Source organism: Musa acuminata, chromosome BXJ2-10, assembly GCF_036884655.1.
Source record: "Musa acuminata AAA Group cultivar baxijiao chromosome BXJ2-10, Cavendish_Baxijiao_AAA, whole genome shotgun sequence".
Taxonomy (NCBI): Eukaryota; Viridiplantae; Streptophyta; class Magnoliopsida; order Zingiberales; family Musaceae; genus Musa; species Musa acuminata.
Genome location: NC_088347.1, coordinates 30,789,722 through 30,808,361, shown reverse-complemented (window position 1 = coordinate 30,808,361; position 18,640 = coordinate 30,789,722). Strand labels below are relative to the sequence as shown.

The 18,640-nt window shown below is 41.3% G+C and overlaps 3 protein-coding genes across 7 annotated transcripts; all 3 read right to left on the bottom strand.

Annotated features, from left to right (window-relative positions):
• Positions 1–1,535: 1,535 nt before the first annotated feature.
• On the bottom strand, positions 1,536–4,287 carry LOC135625099 (alpha-1,3-arabinosyltransferase XAT3-like). Its single transcript, XM_065129433.1, has 7 exons — positions 4,269–4,287; positions 3,891–4,138; positions 3,747–3,776; positions 3,533–3,616; positions 3,203–3,295; positions 2,949–3,101; positions 1,536–2,859 (listed from the first exon to the last, which is right to left on the bottom strand). The coding sequence occupies exons 2-7, from the start codon at positions 4,021–4,023 to the stop codon at positions 1,700–1,702; spliced, it is 1,653 nt and encodes a 550-aa protein (XP_064985505.1). The 5' UTR covers positions 4,024–4,138; positions 4,269–4,287; the 3' UTR covers positions 1,536–1,699.
• A 4,306-nt stretch (positions 4,288–8,593) lies between these two features.
• LOC135584449 (alpha-1,3-arabinosyltransferase XAT3-like) lies at positions 8,594–11,394 on the bottom strand. Of its 3 annotated transcripts, none has more exons than XM_065129435.1 (4): positions 10,843–11,394; positions 10,659–10,760; positions 10,188–10,337; positions 8,594–10,061 (listed from the first exon to the last, which is right to left on the bottom strand). In XM_065129435.1, the coding sequence occupies exons 2-4, from the start codon at positions 10,738–10,740 to the stop codon at positions 8,851–8,853; spliced, it is 1,443 nt and encodes a 480-aa protein (XP_064985507.1). In that variant the 5' UTR covers positions 10,741–10,760; positions 10,843–11,394; the 3' UTR covers positions 8,594–8,850. The 3 variants fall into 3 exon arrangements, with proteins under 3 accessions (XP_064985507.1, XP_064985506.1, XP_064985508.1); XM_065129434.1 differs by having other exon boundaries at positions 10,839–11,393; XM_065129436.1 differs by having other exon boundaries at positions 10,188–10,490; positions 10,839–10,858.
• Positions 11,395–12,162: 768 nt separating this feature from the next.
• On the bottom strand, positions 12,163–17,232 carry LOC135625100 (probable protein phosphatase 2C 40). Of its 3 annotated transcripts, XM_065129439.1 has the most exons (5): positions 17,073–17,232; positions 14,489–15,677; positions 14,132–14,396; positions 12,621–12,701; positions 12,163–12,529 (listed from the first exon to the last, which is right to left on the bottom strand). In XM_065129439.1, exons 2-4 carry the CDS (start codon positions 15,626–15,628, stop codon positions 12,655–12,657), a joined length of 1,452 nt encoding a protein of 483 aa, XP_064985511.1. In that variant the 5' UTR covers positions 15,629–15,677; positions 17,073–17,232; the 3' UTR covers positions 12,163–12,529; positions 12,621–12,654. The 3 variants fall into 3 exon arrangements, with proteins under 3 accessions (XP_064985511.1, XP_064985510.1, XP_064985509.1); XM_065129438.1 differs by having other exon boundaries at positions 12,163–12,701; XM_065129437.1 differs by lacking the exon at positions 12,621–12,701 and having other exon boundaries at positions 12,163–12,451.
• Positions 17,233–18,640: the final 1,408 nt, after the last annotated feature.

The window sequence follows — 18,640 nt, the reverse complement described above, 5'->3', positions numbered from 1 at the left end:
GATTTGCTTTTGACATGACAAGGTTCGTCATCCTTATCTGTAGGAGACACACTCGTTGCTTGTTTCCTTGGATTCTTCATGTCTCGGGCAAACGACAATTAAACGCCCGTGATACAAAGGTGCGGAACTCCACTTCATCGTCTAGCATCTCTTCTTCTCCATTGACACAACTCGAATCTCATCCATGAACTTACTAATAAATAGCTCCTTTTGTTTTGGCGTTGAGGAGCTATCAAACAAGGCTGGAAACACCTCTCTCTCTCTCTCTCTCTCTCTCTCTCTCACCTGCATCTGAATTTTCATCCAACAGCTGAAGAAAAAGCAAATCCAACCATCATCGCCTGGGGCATCCAAAGGGCCACCAAAATCTGATTTTGAAAGCAGTGTTCTCATGTTTCGATCATGACCGTGGCTGTGGCCGGCCAGCTAAAAGCAAAAACTAAAAATGGTGGTGCAGTGACTGTTGGGACGACCAGCTGCTTGCCATATGATGAAGCAATTCCGTGCGTGGTCTGGCCAGACATCACATGCCACAGAATATGTTATTGCCCCATCATGTTGGTGGAGCATCTTTCTGCAATACTTTTTATCTCGAACTTCGAGGGAAGCCCCCACTGACTCAGATCGGCATGGAGCTCGATGCAAATTGTTGTTGTACATCAATAATTGTCCTTCCTCTGCCACCACTCTCTTGTGCTCCTCCGCTAATGCTTGATGCAGTGCCACTGAGAGATGGACAAAACAAACAGATACAGATTGGATCCGTTCCATACTTTTATTTATTATTTCAGATAAGAAAAGGGTTTCTCTAGCTTGGGTTAAGATTAGCTCTGCAGATTGTAGTTAGTTTCAGAGATCATAACCGGAGTGTTCCGATTGGACTTAACTGTAGTTTCAAGTAGAAGTTATCTTCGTTTTGGTAAGGAGAACACCACACGACTGCCATATCAATATCACTGTTGTGGCCGCAGGAAGATTCCCTGGTTGCTGTGCCATTCATGTGGCACAGAAGCGAGTGTCCTCTCATGGATTTGGCCGGAAAGCAGAGAAGAGATTGATCCTAAAGCAGAGAAGAGAATGAGCGAGGATAGATGGTGATTCTCACGTTTTTATCCTTTTCATGAGCCCCACAAGTAAATGACACTGGTAAACACTGTGTGCGGCGGTAAAAGTGGCTCGGAAGAACAAAAGGTCAGTGATCAGTGATGATGATGCTCATCGGTCTGACAGCAACACTTACTTTCCGTCCGGCTGTCGGTTTGAATTAAATATTCTCCAAAATAATTGCTCAAGCAAAAGGTTTCTCAGCCAGATGATCCATCATACTCGATGTCTCAACAAAGCTTGCTCAAATCTTGAGTATGATAGATAAAAAAAGTGCTTGCTCCTCGATCATCCAGGCATAAATCATCTCTGCATTTACATTCTTCAAGAATGCCTGTGATCGCTAAGGTTTTATGTTTGTCTCGAGATCAAGGAAGGTTGAAGTTGCCATTTTTCGCTAAAAAGCCAGCAAAGTGATCTGATACCTCATCTCGACAACAACACAACGTAATCTCTGTAAAATGTTTGAATCTGTGTGAGCAGAGCAACTCGATTTTAGTTACAAAAAGTTTCTGAAAAACCACTCTGGATCATGGCAAAGAAGACGAGTTGATGAAAGAAAAGAATTAGAACATGGAGTTCCCCTCCAATTCTGCTATTGGATGATATGCTCGAGTGCTTTCCACAGGACATTCTTGAACTTTTTGGTATCAAGCTTCACGTTCTGTTTATCCATGAATGTAGACCTCACGACATCAGCTCCTTGCTTGTGGAAGGAGAGGGGATCCTTGAACACGGGGTGGTTCTTCGGGTACTGCTTTCTCAGAGTGCTCTCCTTGATGCTTATACTGTACTGCACATAGTTCAGCCCCATATCCTTGGCTGGATCTCCAAAATCCAGCGTAGATATCCATTCCAAGCCTCCCCATGGCACGACCTGTATGATGGTTGCATTGGGCGGCAGGAACACCAAACTGGTGAGCCCGGATCCATGCACTCCGACCATCACGTCCACCGAGTTCACCAGCCTTGCAAGCTGACCTACGTCGCCTCCCGCCTCTCCATCATTGATGACCGCTTCGAAGCCCAACTGCTCCGCCAGCCGAGTTATCTCGGAGAGATTCACGAACGCCCGCGATTGCTTCCTTGCAATGATCAGTATCCGCGGCCGCTTTCCGGCGAGATCTTCGATGTTGGACATCGTTTCCCTCTCCAACGAGAAGGTGTTCCTGATGAACTTGCCGAAGTCAACCATGGAATAGCCATTGGGAGCTCTAGCGGGATCGATGCTTAGCTCCTTGTGAGCTCGAAGACCCACGATCACCCTGCTGAAACAATGCACGCCCTTGTCCTTGTCGAAATCGATCACCGGGTACTTGGAGAGCTGCTTAAACACGAGGAGGTACTTGTAGATCCACCAAGGATTCATGTCGCTTACGACGAACTGAACCTCGCCGTCGAACGGACGCGAGGTTAGGAAGAGCGGGATGAGCACGTCGGTGAAATCGTGGAAGAGGTTGCCGGTGTAGCCGCCGGCCGAGAAAACGATCGCAGGGACGTCGTGGTTGACGGTGCATTCAGGTGCTGCAGTGCTATATTTCACGGCCAACTCCCGGACGCGACTGGATGCGGCTTCGTCCCCCTTGCGAGCGTATGGACGAAAGCGGAACACCTCATTTCTCCCCGGAGATTCCACGAAGATGACATCCGAAGAATTCCCAGGGATTCTGATGTCGCCGGACATCTCGCAGATATCCACTCGAGGGTCCGAAAACTCACACGACAGCTTCTTCTCCACATCCTTGATTTCCTGGACTGCATCAGGCAACACGGTGTTGTAATGTCGAGAAAACGCTGTGTTCTGCTTCGGATTTGATGTCAGTGGTGATCGACGATCGACATACCCGGTTGGTCGGGAGCGGTCTTGTTTTCCACCTGAACATTATCGTTGATGGTGTAATTGGAGACCGTCGGCAGCGTCATTCGATTGTGCGGTTCGTCTCGGTCGGAGCTCCCATCGTTCTTCGTCCTGTCCTCCTCCGTCTCACTTGTGCTCTCTGCAACAAGTTGAGCAAAAGCTTTAGCTGCCTCAGATCCGTCAAACCAAATCTAGACCTTCCCCATGTCGGTTCTCAGCTCTCGGTGATGATGGACATACCCAGTACTTCATCGATGTCCGTCTTGTCTTCCTCGATTGGATCAGCAACGGCGCCGTTATTTTTGACCTGGAGATTCTCCTCTGCATTCTTTTCTGAAAGACGAAGCAAATCTTCACTAGATTGCATAAAAGCTCAAAAATCAAACTAAACTGTTCTAAACTCAATCTCAAATAGAAACCAGACAGTGCTAGACATCAGAGAAACTCAGGATGCTTCACCAGCTAAACCTCTATTTTCCACTTTCTTCCGGGATTTCAACCCAAAAAAGGAGCTGAGCTGAGCCAGATCTATTGATCTGGCGAAAGATGCAAACTGAAACAGATGCTCACCTGATTGCTGAGTAATTTGCTCATCTTCTCGCATGAAGGGGGCCGAATAAGGTGAAGAGTCCGCTGCTTTCTTTGGCTCCACATCTGGGAAGCGAAAGATTACGACTCTTAAAAGATGATCTCACAAGCATAAAATCTCTGGCTACAATCATAGCTGTTCGGATCGAACACCAAAAACATCCATGAATTACAGATTCAAGCCCGGGGGGTGCACCTGATTTCTTCGGACGCAACCTTGAACTGACTGCAACGCCGGTCAAACATATCATTTTTAGCATCAGAATTTGCAGGAATCCAAGCCGATGAACCCAAAAAAAACCAGTGGACAGAGAACAAAAACAAGATCGAAGGAACTCACGGGAAGGAAAAACAAGAGGCCTCGACACCACTATGAAGGTCATGGAGACCAGAAAGCACCCTATGACGAGCACCACGAACCGGAATCTTTGGGACTGGCCGGCGTTCCGGAACATCTTCAACTTGGCCGCCATCCTCGCAGGCGGTACCGGCCGCGATCCTCCACTCTTCAAGATGATATATGGCAGAGTTTTCTTTGTGCAGACAGGCCAATCTCTATCCACTCACATGGAGCCTGAAAGCCGCTTCCTGCCAGCCTCAATGACATGAGTAGATTACAAGAAACCATCTAACTATTTTACATGTGTTGTTTATGTCATGTCTGCAGTAGTTGGTAAAACTTGGCCGTGGCTGCGGTTGACGAACGTGGCAATCTCACCTTCTTGCCTTCTTCCGGGACATGGAATTGGTCCAAAGCTCGACTGCAGCAAGTTGGGTCCGCTAAAGCAGTTGGGGGCATTAACCGAGCTTTTCATCTCGGCAAGAAAAGCATAAAAATGGGAATGCGTGATAGGGAAGATGGCCTCCCACCGGCTACCTTGACTTGGTCTGGAGCTCTGCACCCTGTTTAATATCAAAACAAATCTCCATGATCCACTGTAGCATCTAATCCTCTACTTGGAAGGCCATCATTTTGACTAGCAAGCTATCAAAGATTCTGCGTGGATGAATGAATAAATAATTCTTGGGAAAACAAAAGATGAAGCGAAAAAGAAAGCAGAAAATTTGGGGGATGTTTTGGTTTGTGATTTGTTATACAGATTGAATGTTTATTTCTTATTCCTCTTTTCCTTTTTCTAATAACAAAATTCTTATCTCAAATGCCATGGAAGCGTATTTAGCAGAACAAGCCAACAGTGCTCTTGAAATGCCCCCCCCCCCCTATCTAGTAGTGGATTGGTTCCTTCTTCCTTTCCCCACTATCAGTCAAGTATTTCTCCTTTATGCTTAGTGCCTATCCGTTTCTCCCACTCCGATGGCACATCCGAAGGAACACATCATTGTTTTCCACTAGAAACTTGTAATCATCCAGAAGGATTTGTCAATAGGAATCGGATTGCACTGTTGGAGACATGAGGAAGAGGCCTCAGTAAAACGTAGTTTGCACACACACGAAAAGTTTGAACTTACTTCTGTCTTGCTTTGATGTCGCTGCCATTTGTGTCCTCCCACAACATAAAGGCAGCCACAACGCTCCTGCCGAAGGCAAAGGCATAGAATAATGCTGAGATGAACAACCAAAGCAAAAAAGACGCCTTGGGAGGTTGCAGTCCATGCTTTTAGAACAACTTGGGACATGCTCTTTCACCGGCAACTTTTAGAGGTTATCTCTCTGCTTTAGGGAGTGCTTTAAGACCATTATTTTGTACGGGGTAATGTGCAGACTGCACCACCACAAACCACAGCAAGGACACCGCCGTTGAAGCTGGTTGAACACATGTAGGTCCATCATATTAGGTCTTTGGGAAACCAAATCACCACTGAAGCTTCTCTTGGATGGCTCAATCAACCCAAACAAAATCAACTTCTTAATATTTCTTGTGCATTTTATAAGTTCCATGCATTATTATGAACTTTAAGTATCTAAAATGTTGTGTTATGTGCCTTTTTTCCTTCTCTTCTTAATGGTGGTGTTATATTTGTTTGTCATCAGAGCAGGTTGAACAAGTGTAGCATTAGGAAGGGTACTTACTGAGCTTTTTAGATGCAGGATGGTACTTTGAAGGGTGGCAATTAGCATCAAAAGTAAAGTTGGAAGATGGTGAATTTGGGGTGCATGTCCTGTTGAGATAGTGCACCTCTGTCTTGGAGCCTCTGAACACACACAAATTTGTGTGCCAAACTCCCATACTCAGTTTGATCCACAGGTCTTTGTTATTTCATCATCAGATAGTTAGCGCATCGTACATACTTCAAAAAGTTTCATGATCCAAAAACTTTGTACTTCTTAATATGATGGAGTGTCTGAGAGTATTCTCCTATTTATGCTTCTTAATATTTGTTTGTCCTTATCATGAACAGGTCTTATTTACTTTTCCTTTCTTTTCAGTAGAAGCAAAGTTGCTTGTGACTCGACAACAATTGAGCACCAACCCACCAAGAACAAGCCTTCGTGTTCAAGAACAGCTCCTCAACTACCATGATGAAGAGAACTTCTTTGACAACCAAGTATAAATTGTAGAAAATTTGCAGGACTTTCTATTTCCTTTTCTGTGAGCAAATCATTGTCACTGGTAGCTGCAATTTATACGTCACTGATTAATTCTGAGCGAAGCAAAGGCATTGGACCGATCCCAAATTGAAAGCAAATTTTATGAACCCAATCATCCATCTCAAAAGCGAAAATGATATTTTCCAAAGCAGAAACCGACTGATGAACCGACCGAAAACCAATAGGTAAATAGTTAAAGACATGAAAATCTTATTGTTGAGGAAAAGCGGGTGATCCGAAAGCATTTGTGAGGAAAGTAAATCTTGAGCTGATCCTTTCACCTGAATCACAAGAACTCATAAAATTCAACCTTCTTTTCCTGCGACAGCAGTGTGGGCAGGTGGATGATCCATGCATCATCCAAGGCTGTTCAACACAAAATATCAAATGTCATGAACCAAACCCCACCTCTCACCATGTAGCTGCCAGCTCTGTTATTATCAGTACCCAGTAAAGCACATGCAGTGAAGTGCTTGTGTTGTTTTCCTCGAGGCTTTGCCTACTGCCTGGGGTTTCCCCAAGAGAGTCATGTGAAATATTAATATGAGACATGCATGCTATCATCACAAGGAAACATAGTAGATAAGTTTATTTAATGCTTTCACCATAACCATAACTGACCTGCACCCACCAATCCTGACGTTGGCACTGAAGCAGTGAATTGACCCACATGATTTCCCATGGGGGCTTCAGAATTCTAACTTTTGCACCATCCTTGTTGAATTGCCTGCCCAGCATCTTGGATTACATGTTTTTTCTCAATCAATTTAAACCATCTAGCTAATTCTTTAGAGCATGAGCTTGTCTGTCATATCGATTAGCTGTAGATTAGACCAAGTCATCATCAACATGACACCTGGTTTTTTTTTCATGAACCATCTAATTAAAAAAAAAAATGGATATGAAACTATTGATTTCATTGGACCTACCAAATCAGGTCATACGTGTCAAAAATGTTGATCTTTTTTCCATATGCTCACTCATGTACATATTAAGTGAGAAAACAAAAAATGAAAAAAGAAAAAGAAAACCTTGCCGAGTGCCAAGTCATTTAGAATGATACAAACAAAAGCCACACAATCATTAAACATCAAGTATTTGAGTTGCTATGGCTTTTGCAAAAACAAAGAGTTGTAAAAGAAATGTTCAGGCTAGGTTTAGGCAGACAGTGGAAATGATCAGGCTTCCGTGGTGTGCCATACTCGGGTTGTGCACCAATTTGAAATCAAATGGATCTGCCGGGTTCATGTAAAATATAATTATATGCACTTTGATAAGTGGTAAAAAGAGGTAAGGTTGGATATGTTTCTTGCTTCGGCATCCTTAATCAATCAACAACCTACTAAAGCGTTGAGTTCTCAGCTGCTGGACAAAATATTAAGCTGTTTGGCCAGGTGACATCAGTTGCCAATTACCCAAGTTTGACCTGACTCAGCCTCGTTAGTGCAGTCAAAACTTCAGACAAAGTGCTAAAACTTTATCTAATTAAGATCATCGCCTAGGTTTATCTAACAAGATTAAAGAAGGGGTGAAAACAAGTAAGAATCCCTTTGGGTCCATGACTTAAAAACCTGCCTTCCATGGGGTTCAAAGGCTATCTTCAAAAAAACCATGATTGATAATTTGTACTACATAAGACAGGCTAACAACATTGGTTTAGGAGTCCCACCATGAGACACAAATAATGATCATCTAACCTTGTCCTCAAGTTGCAGCTACAAATCAATGCCACATGATTAGCATTTCAGGCTGGGGACTGCCAAATTCACCATAATCATGCAGCCCTAAATGTAGGTGGTGGATCTCAAAGGGTCCTTGATCCATGCATACTTTAATCATTTACATCAGTTGCATACCAATGACAGAAATCAGAAACCAAGTGCCATGATACAACCAACAAAAGGGCTCTTTGTCCTTCAGTGCATTACTCATTCACAAAAAGTAACAAAGTAATGGCAAAAGGTCACTTAACGCTGGGGCCTACCAAGTGAAAAATCAGTGAAATCAGGTAATTTACGCTTTAAAATCTTGTACAGTTTCATACTTACAAACCAAAAATCATGCAAACACTATCTTTAGGATGGCTACTGTTTTCTTGTGATAATATGCTTGTTGTACATGTGGGTTTCTTTAAGTTAGCATGGGCAGAAAAGGAAGGGAAATCTCATATATTTTTATTGAATTCTTATTCAGGGATGATGTTTAACTCTTTTTCTTCCCCTCAAGACTGTTAATAGTTCCATGGAACTCAATTTTTACTATGCGAGCAATGAATAAACTCCTCATTTAAAACTTGACTTCTAAAAAATTTTCCTTTATGAAGTAACCAAATAGTGAAAAAAGGCTCTTAAGATATGAAACCTTTTTTGTGTTGTTAATATACTCTTTTTAGGAAAAAGTAGGAGAAATCCCAACAAAACTAGTAGCTTAGAACCAAGCTTGCCACAGTTTAGAATGCAGATTGTCAGTAGCCAGGGCATAAGTCAGAGATGTCACAAAACACTTCCATGGAATGTAACATTTAATTATTTCTGGAAAAGAATGCAGAACCGAATATGTATTTTAATACTTACATACCTGACAATGTTTCAACAAGAAAGCAATGTGAGCCATTTCAACATTATATTATCTCCTATCTCACTTCGAAACAGCTAGTATAAATGAATAAATCAACCAGCAACTTATCACCTTTCGCTAAGAACTGAATGCACGGTAATGAAACCTGCTCACTGATGATAAGCAGATAAATTCATCTGTACTGCTGCTCACGGAGAAGTTGAAGAGCATGTTCCAGGACAGGCCTAAACTTCCTCACATCAAGCTTCACATTCTGCTCAACCAGGAAAATCCTGGAAAATGTATCCCATCCTTGATGGTGAAGCGACATTGGGTCTTTGAACACTGCATGGTCTCTTGGATACAACTCCGACAGAGTAGTCTCTTCCTCATTGATACTGTATTCCAAATAGTGCAGTTTCATTTGCCTGGAAGGATCTCTGAAGTAATTCCCAGCTATCCAATCTAGATTGCCCCAAGGGACTACTTGGATCACCACAGAGTGTGTTGGAAGGAAGACGATATTAGTAAGTCCTGATCCGTGAACACCCATCATCACATCGCATGAGTTCACCACCTGCGAAAATCTAGTAATGTTGGCATCTGCCTCAGTGACCACTGCATTGAAGCCCACCTTCTTAGCCATACGAACTATCTCTTTTACATTCGTGAATTTTCGGGTCGCCTTCCTTGTTACGATCAATATCCTTGGCTTCTTACCAGCTTGTTCACCTGGCCGCACTGGATGATCTCTCTTCAGTGAGTAAGCACTTCTTGTGAACTTGGTGAAGTCGGCCATGGTATAACCATAAGGATCTTTCGAGGGGTTGATTGTAAAGTCACCTTGGTCGCACCGGAGTCCAAGAGTCACTTGCTTGAAGCAATGCACTCTATCATCATTGTCATAGTCGATGATTTTGTACCGTGAGAGCTTCTCAAAGTATTTGTGGTACTTGTTGATCCACAACGGTTTGATGTTCACTATGAGAAATTGGACCTCGGCTTCAAAATGGTACGAAGTCTCGAAGAGAGGAACCAACACATCAGCAAAGTCATGAAAGAAATTTCCAGTCCATCCACCAATTGCAAAGACCAAAGCTGGGACAGTATGATTAACATCGCAGTGTTTATCTTCTCCATGACTCTTCACTAGTTTCATCGTTACCTCCCGAACTTTAGCACCTGAGCCTTTGTCCCACTTACGAGCATAAGGTTTGATGGTCCATGATTCACCTGTTTCTCTGTTGCTGAATTCAGAGTTTGCAACATATATCATGCGGGTATCCTTGCCGATAATTCTAACATCTCCATCTGCTTCACAGATATCTGATTTTGTGTTTGAAAGATCACATATTGGTTTCCTCCCGGGCTTTACATTATCACGTCTTTCTTCTTCATTAAAAACTGAAGTTTTTAATCAGAAAAAAAATGGTGTCAAACAGAGCTCAATTTAGCTCCCCTCTTTTAGAGGAATGCCTAAAGAGTGTGGATGGTTCGATTTTAGTCAAATTTGAAAGGTTGACACCCTACCTAATTCATCTGAGCTAGCCATCACTCTTGTCGGATCTTGATCAACAACGGTTGAAGAATTCTTAACCACCATCCTACCGTGACCCGTCTCACACTGACCATCTTTCAGCTCACAAGCCAGGCTTCTTCCCAATTCTGCCTCCTCTGTTTCTGATAGATGAATGAATCAACTAGATTAGATCCTTCAACTAACAAACAAGGCCTTGCCCAGTGCTTGTTTTTTTCTAGCCATGAGGTAAGTAAGATATGTGCTCAACCAAACTGGTTCCTTAGGGAGAGAGGGGAATCTTTCCCTGTGTCATACTTGAGAAACAAATAGTACAAGGAACCCTTCAGCTGGTGAAAGATGGGCTTTGCAGTGAAAAGTATGGAGTTCAGCTTTGCAGAAACTAAACTTGATTTCGAAATCATTGGTTTAAAAGGAGAAAAAAAGAAGAAGGAAAAAGACAGAAATATGATGAGTTTGCATACCTAGTCCTTGAGAACGGATCGAAGAATCTTCCGTCACAGGATGGACATCAGATGCCATGTCGGAGGTATTCCCGTTCGTCATCGGCGGTAGCTGAGAGTTCACTGCAGAAAAAGCAAGATGTGAGAACCGGAGTGAGCTGCCGTTTCTCACCTTTATGTGGCTCAGCAGCAGGAAGATACCTACGGAGAAGCGCAACATGCTGGTTTTGGACATGGTAAGGTAGCTCAGCGAGATCAGAAAGATTACGGCCAGCAATCCAAAACAGCAACTTTGCGGCTTTCCACGGCTGGTGTTCCTGGGCTTCATCTTGTGACTTAACCTCTCCGGTTCCGGCCGCCTCCTACTTCAGTGGAACCTCCAAAAGTGTGCAATTCTCGTCTTGCAGAAAGACTGAGAGGCGATTTTGATGATTAGCATGCAAAAGATGGAGCTACTTTATCCTCCCTCTTCTCTCCAAACAGTGATTGAACGGCGATGAGTCGGGTTGGGAAAGAGTCCAAATAAATTGGCCGTGATAAGGACCTCGTAACCTGTCAAGTAAAACAAGCACCAGAAGGCGGCTGCTACTGCTACTGCTTCCACCACCACATGACAGCTTTCTGTGTGGAGAGGATGCTCTGGAACGAATGCTTTTAGGTGGTGTTTGGTGAGGAAGGTGAGTTGAATGCTCTCACTTCTTCAGGGCTGGGTGGCTTAGTATTAGCGATACAAAGCACTCGACACGCTTTCTATTACTCGATATGCTTCGACTTAGGAATGTGCTGTTTTACTCGTTTGTTTTCACTTCTTAGAAGAGGTGGGTGGAGGAGACCTCTACATCAAACCACAATGTCTCCCTCTTCCTTTATTTCTACATAAATAAGGTATATACGTACGTGTATAATTTTTTGTTCTGTTCGGGTTGGGGACGAGGGATAAAGCAATTAAAGCAAAGCGTGATGAGGACCATTGGCTAGGAAATTGCATCGTGCATTGATTGGGGCGGACAGGAATTTAATACTGTGGCTCTCCGAGGCAAGTTGAGATTCTCTGTCAGAGTGTCGGTGGGAGTGCGAGACGAAGGCGCCTCTGCTGGCCGTGTCCCCACCCCTGTAGTGTCATAAGGACCGTTGGTATTGGGACGATAAGAAACCGAAGTATCACCAACGCTCGAGTTATTTCTGGAGAGCTTTCTTCACCTGTAAAGATAGCAGCAGACCCACCGCTGCATCATCTCCCTGTGTTGTCATAGGGACTGTTGATATTGGGACGATAAGAAATGGAAGTATCACCAACGCTTTTGAACAAGTGTAGACCCTTTAAGGAGGGGACCGGGCAGAGCCATAGCTTAAAAAGCATTTAAAGATGCGCCAATAAACCAGACCACGTTTTAAAGAAAAAAAAAAAAAGGTTCTATCGCCCTTTATTAAAAGACCATAATCTATGTAACACCAAGACTGAGGCCATAATCTATGAAAAGCAATATTTGTAATAGACGAAGATCACAATCCAAGTGCAACAGAATTAAAGAAAACTGTGCCACCAAAATTTCATTTTGAAGTTGGCAAAACTTTACTTTGTACAAATAGGATATACATACAAAGTGAAGAAAGGTAATAAATATTAACCACATTTAACAAGATGAGTACTTATCCATAATTCTGGCAACATGAACCTTTTGACATTCATAAATATGTAGAGGCAGTTGATGTTCGACTGTCAGTCCCAAGAAGAATTACCATTACTGTGACGTCGTCATGGTACTTTCTTCTCATGCCAGCAGGGATGCTCAGCAAGTCATCTAGACTCAACCCTGCGACCCCGAAAATGTGATGTGTTACATGAACTATACAGGAAACAACTGAAGTTCCAGACGCAATGATTCAAGTAACTGCAAAGATCATCGAGGCAGTTCAAACGAAGTCATGCATTAACAGTAGTTGCAAATCAGTTCTAGCACATGGAAGTTAAATTGCTTCAACCTATGCAGTGAATTATGACCAGGAACTCTCTTCGTCACTTCTCCCTGACCAAGAATGGCTGATCTGTATATTCATTTAGTACTGCATTTTGTTCGACAAAATGTGATTATAGAATAGCAAAGGAAACCAAATGCCAATAAATTCAGTAAATGCAGATAGAGAGGCTCCACGTATAGGATTAAAGAAGCAGATGCAATTTTAATGACCCTAGGAGACTGCAAAAAAAAAAAAACCCACCGAAAAGCTGCACAGACCTCAATTTGGGTTCAGTGGATCTAGATATACACTAAGAAGAGACCTCAATCATCCTAATATGATCTCTATAATAGTTATGTCTCAAAGGGTTTGAAATTGGAAGTCGAATGCTAAGGATTCCAGGCATGTATCTCTTTCTTTGATTCAAATATAACTTCCATATTATCTGTATCATGATTATGTCTAACAATTTCGCTCCCTTAACCCATGACACTGGTTTCTAGCATTTTAAATGTTCAAATAAGTAATAAAATATTGTAAAAAATATTTATGTAAATAACTTGCCCAAAATTACAATAAAGCAAATTCTTCTGTGGAACGTGATGTATCTAGACAGACTAGACTAGCTATTCAAAGAGTGGAATGTTAAATGCATGGGAAACACCAATTATATTACATGGCTATTAATCTTAGAGATATATTCTTTATTCTTATAATTCCATTAAATATTCAGAGTAATAATGAAGAGCTCTCATAGAATTGTTGCGTTCTGATATCTCAGGTTACACGATGCACCATCATCGAGTTAAAAAGTGTGACTTGAAAAGCATACCATTTGGTATACTTTGGTCAAGAACCTTCATTTACTTTGTCAAGTACCAAATGGAAGATGGGGATATCATGCAGAGGAATTGCCCTAAAACAGGGGAACCTCACGGGTTTTCCAATTTCAATAATTTGTAGTTCAATGTTCTTCAAGTTTTCTGAGAGTTCGAGGCTGCAACTCAAGCATTAAACTCGCACTAACATCCAAGATCAAACAATTGATTCCCAAAGAGATTATCATATATACATCTATTGAGCCTACCAGTAGTTTTCATCTTTGTAAATACTGAAAAGATCCTTCTTAGATAATATTCTGAAGGCATTGCAATACATCTAATGGCTACTAGGTGTTGCATCTTTTACATAACAAACCTACTGAACTCAAGTCCACTGATATACTCACGGAAATAACCTCTACATATAAACCACACATGGAATAATTTATTTATAATAGAAGTACTCATTTTCAGCCTACTTTAGTGACTTCTGGGGACGTTCTCTGGAAAATAAAATTCAATCTTGCCACAAAGGAACAGGTTAATTTCTATAATAAAAAAGGGTTGAATATAGTTGGTTTATCTTGTAGAAGTATCATCATAGGTATAATCTCGTGTGTAGCTTGATACACCATAGAGTGAAGAATTTTGTCAGTTACCAAAAAATCGAACTTCAATGAACATGGAAGCAATTTCACTGATGCGTGACCATACCTGCCATTTTGGCGGCTTTTGAGAGAAGCTGCTCCACTAGGAACTTGGCTGGGTCACCAGCTGGGGAGCTTAAAATGTAAGAAGATACTAGCTTCACAACTTCGTCGTTGCTCAAGAAGTCAAACAGACCATCACTAGCTAATATCACAAAACGATCACCTTCTGACAGTCTGTGGACACTAACAGATGGTTCTGTGGAGATATACGGTGGGCTGCACAGATTTGGAACTTGAAGTATACCCATCAAAGCATCATTCATCTTTCTCTGCATAATTAAAAAAAGCTAAATGACATTTTTGAAAGTGGATAAAAATTACAGTTTACAAGCATGAAACACATAGTTTCAATTGATGCTACCTCTTTTAGATATCCTACTCCAAATGCACGAGTTAGTCTCAGTTTTCCCTTCACCTTGCCATGTACAATCGTCTTAGGGTCATCAGGGTGCTCAGACAGAAGTCGCATACGTTCCATCTCGTTATCAACTGAGTGACATTCCATAAGCTGAATTGCTTCCAAATCCTTGGTATCAATGTTCTTTTGTTCAGATGTTGCCAGTATAGCTCGACTATCACCTAGGCTGAGTGTATATAAATCTGATCCATGAAGAAACACAACCAGAACACAAGATCCAATGGACACTAAATCCGGTCGGTCATCCATTTCTCGTTCAACCATATGCAGGAAATCACTTTCAGCTTGTGCAAGAGCTAGTTGAAGGCAATTAACTATGCCACATCTAAACGAATCAGACAAGGATTCATCCTCTTGGTCATGAACAACTCCTAGATCATTGAAACCATTAGCCAACAGATGTGTTTGTTTATGGAAATTATCATCCTCTATAAAGTGCTGGATGAAATCATTTGCATAAACACTACCTAAATTCTTAACATCATTATCCTTTATTCTTGAGTCCGATAGATTTAGATATAACACAATATTCTCATATAAAGTTCCAGCTAGAAAGTCAGCTGCATCGCGCCCATTGAAGCCATCAAAAATTGCACAAAATAGCCATCCATTTTCCTCCGAACATACAGCTTGTACTCTGTCTTCACCAGCAGCTCCACCTGCCATTTGCACTTCCATGACATTCAGGAAGCCTCCACTTATGGGAGCACTCATCGATTTGAACATACCCACATCTGAATCTAAGAAATCACCATGTGAAGACATGCTTCCAATTGAACTTGTTATGTTGGTCTTTGAAGAAGATGATAAAACATCCAAACTCGATAATGATGTCAAAGAAGCAACCTTATGAAATGTTTTTGGAGAATCCAAATTAGGCAAAATTCCCATCCCAAGTAAACCATTGCCAATATTGGTGTTAGCTAAAGTTGCATTTGCACTTATAGCAGCCCCTGATAAGAAAGCAAATGAACTTCTGCTTGCAGGAAACTCTTTGCTTGAACATTCTTGTTTAACAGAGCATTGATAACCAAAATTAATATTAAGTTGTTGATCCGATTCAGCAAATATTCTGCTTAGCATGATTTACTGTTGAGCCTGAGAAAGTCTCCTTCTAAAGAACACTAGTTCTCTGTATAACACCAAAATCACACAAGTAGTCAAAAGAAAAGTTATAATTCAAACAAGCATATAAAAAGCCATATGCATACTTATGTGAGAAATAAATTTAGTAGGTATCATAATCATGCACATCCAAAATATTACAACATTGTGGTATCATACAAAAACATAAAGTTTTGTACATTTAGTCATTACAAAAAATATACATATATATGAGACAAAATTTTGTATCCATTGCTTTGAGCTGGAATCCTATCCACATAAAGCAAGTACATGCTCATTCTTCTGCATACAAATGGGTATACAAACAAAAAACTTGCTCTAAGAGCATGATATGCTAAAGTAATTCAGACAAATTGTTACATATTATCATGCACAAGATTTGAGTACTAAACAATCACGTTAGTGCCATATACTAAACAAACAAGCTAATTGTTCACTTGAAACCCATGCATTTGCACATAAATGCATAGTTAGTAAGTTCAGAAACCCCCCAAAAAAGAAAAAGAAAACCTATTATGAGATTGCAATATAACTAATTCCGGATCGATTTGATATATCTAGAGCAACATGAATGCTAATATATCAAGGCTTAGGACATTTTGTGTACAAGTTGCAGTTAGCCTAGCACGCGAAGGGATGATACGATACTTTCAGTAAGCCATGCAATGAATTACTCAACAGTACCCCTCCAAGGAAAGAGGTTGTGTGCATGACTCGAACTTTGGTCACCTGGATCGCAAAGGAGCAATCTCATATGACACCTAGGCTTCACCCTAGTATATGCCCCATCACTCGTATACAACATTCAGAAACCTCAACTTGATATTCATTTCAGCTTCATGGTTCTTCCAAGGTAGACAAGATCTGTCTATTATATCCCACAAAGCTTCATCATGCCAACATCCCAGTAAACGACTATGGCCGCTCTGTTACTTTTTCGCAGATATGGTATCCTTATCAAAGAAACCTATAACTTGATTCCATACTTAGCAATAAGGCCACGGTTTTAGCAAAAGGACGATTCCCTTGACATCAAGCGATGTTGTAAAAATTCAATACCATAATTATGTTCTTTTTTTTGTGCCGATCGAACTGTCTGGAAAAGAGGGAGAAACCATCAAATCAAGAATTTTAACGTGTCATTAAGCTCTGTACAACCAAAAATTGACATGGATTTGCCTAATGCCCTCGAAGATGAACGAGGACAGAAAAGATAATCAAGATCAAGGTACGGCTTCAAGAAGAAGAGTTTGGGAATGACGGCAGAGATGCAGCCCATCAAACCTAAGGAACAACACTGCACAAGCAACAAAACACCGAGGGCAAACTCCACACACACCAATGCCTAAAAGAAGTAGGATATGAAGAAAGGAGCAACAGAAGAAACAACATCGAAACCTACCTTCAGTTCCGAAGATGCCTCTGAACTTAACCCGTATCGAGGGGAGAAGAAAGATAAGGAACGAAACGAAAACGCGAACGAGGACGGGTCGGTGCCACGAACGGCGTCCCCCGTTATACATGGAATTTAGGTGGTTTCGGTCCATAATAATAAATTCGGAACGATATTGTTTTTGTTATAGCAATGAGAAAAATATATCATATTATAATAAACAATAAAAGGGAAGAGATTATGACTTGTGCGGGAATAAACCATGACCACCCTTTTTTTTTTTGGTCTCAATCTTTTTATGTGATGCGATGCTGCCAGTCCACAAAATGATCGGAATCGATGCCTTCAACCTTTCTTTAATGGTGAAAGATTCACATCACGAGAAAAGGCATTGTTCTGCTCCTAAAAGAATGTTCGGCAACCGTGTCCTCCGAACTCCAATCTGAATGCGATCTTCATTTAATTTTGTACCCTATGTATGCATTTCACAACGAAAAAGGAAATTAAAGCTCAACAAACATATTGAATTGTGGCATCAAACCGGAACAATTTTTCTTGGGCAGTTAATATTGTGGTCGAATGGCAGTAGAGAGGCAGCCATGGAGTCGCATGGCTCCCCTTGATTTCCCATCTCGATCAAACATGCTGACTTCTCTGATGTCTGTTGATCCACGCACACCAACCTAGGCCACGAGCATTGTTGTGGGCGGGCGGGCGGCATGGTCATCCGCCATCACAAACCACGCTGGAATCTCTAGGAATCCATTATTTGTGGCTTAGCATCTTCTTTCGGATACCACACATCCAAGTCACAATTTCTGACTCGGTCTTATTTGGACCGCACCAATTTTGTCCCCAGCTGCAAGTGAAGGCATTCGTATTTTGGAGGTACAAATTAAACCAAATAAGAAAAGAAAAAAAAACCCAAGTACGGAGAGGCATCTTATCTAAATAGATAAGGTCGTAATACAGCAACACTGATGTCGCTTCTCCTAAATTGGATAGGGGATAGGAAATTATCATTGATCAATCATCGAAAAAAAATAAAAAATAAAACTCTGCAAGATTAAAAGTGTGTGAAAGATATGAGGTGTCAAATCAAATGAGCACACTTTGACTCTTAACACCTCATATTTCATAAAGCCCAAACAAGAAATAAAATTCTGCAAATGCATATTCACCCAGCACGCACTCAACTTTCTCTGGTCATGAAACAGGGATAACCACATACAACGGGCCTGTCCATGTGAAGAAGGATTAACATTGATAACGACATACAATGGACCTGTAGTTACCCAAGAAAAAGGTACACATTATGGATTTGGAGTAGCAGATGAAAATATCTATACACATGGGAAAACAATCCAAATAATATTTTCTCTAAAACAAAATGCTCAATCACCAGCTTCCATAAGAGAAATGTCCTCAAGGCTCCCTTGAGAATGTAGGGTGAAATCAAACGTATAACTAGCATAATGCTTTTCTGTTGTCTAGCTCAAAATAATTGAAAAAGACCAAGGAATTAGACAATATTGGAAACAAAAGATGTCATGCTTCAAGTTTACACAAAAAAAGGC

Bases quoted from the DNA above. Each gene is read 5' to 3' on its own strand.
- LOC135625099 (XM_065129433.1), bottom strand. From the start codon at position 4,023: ATGGCGGCCAAGTTGAAGATGTTCCGGAACGCCGGCCAGTCCCAAAGA. The intron at 3,617-3,746 runs GTGCACCCCCCG...TTCGCTTCCCAG, and splicing joins GTTGCGTCCGAAGAAATCAG to ATGTGGAGCCAAAGAAAGCA. The intron at 2,860-2,948 runs GTATGTCGATCG...TGCCTGATGCAG, and splicing joins GACCGCTCCCGACCAACCGG to TCCAGGAAATCAAGGATGTG.
- LOC135584449 (XM_065129434.1), bottom strand. From the start codon at position 10,965: ATGAAGCCCAGGAACACCAGCCGTGGAAAGCCGCAAAGTTGCTGTTTT. The intron at 10,761-10,838 runs GTATCTTCCTGC...CTTTTTCTGCAG, and splicing joins CATGTTGCGCTTCTCCGTAG to TGAACTCTCAGCTACCGCCG. The intron at 10,338-10,658 runs GTATGCAAACTC...TTCATCTATCAG, and splicing joins GATCCGTTCTCAAGGACTAG to AAACAGAGGAGGCAGAATTG.
- LOC135625100 (XM_065129437.1), bottom strand. From the start codon at position 15,628: ATGCTAAGCAGAATATTTGCTGAATCGGATCAACAACTTAATATTAAT. The intron at 14,397-14,488 runs GTAGCATCAATT...TTAATTATGCAG, and splicing joins GAGTAGGATATCTAAAAGAG to AGAAAGATGAATGATGCTTT. The intron at 12,452-14,131 runs GTATGGTCACGC...TCGGGGTCGCAG, and splicing joins AAAAGCCGCCAAAATGGCAG to GGTTGAGTCTAGATGACTTG.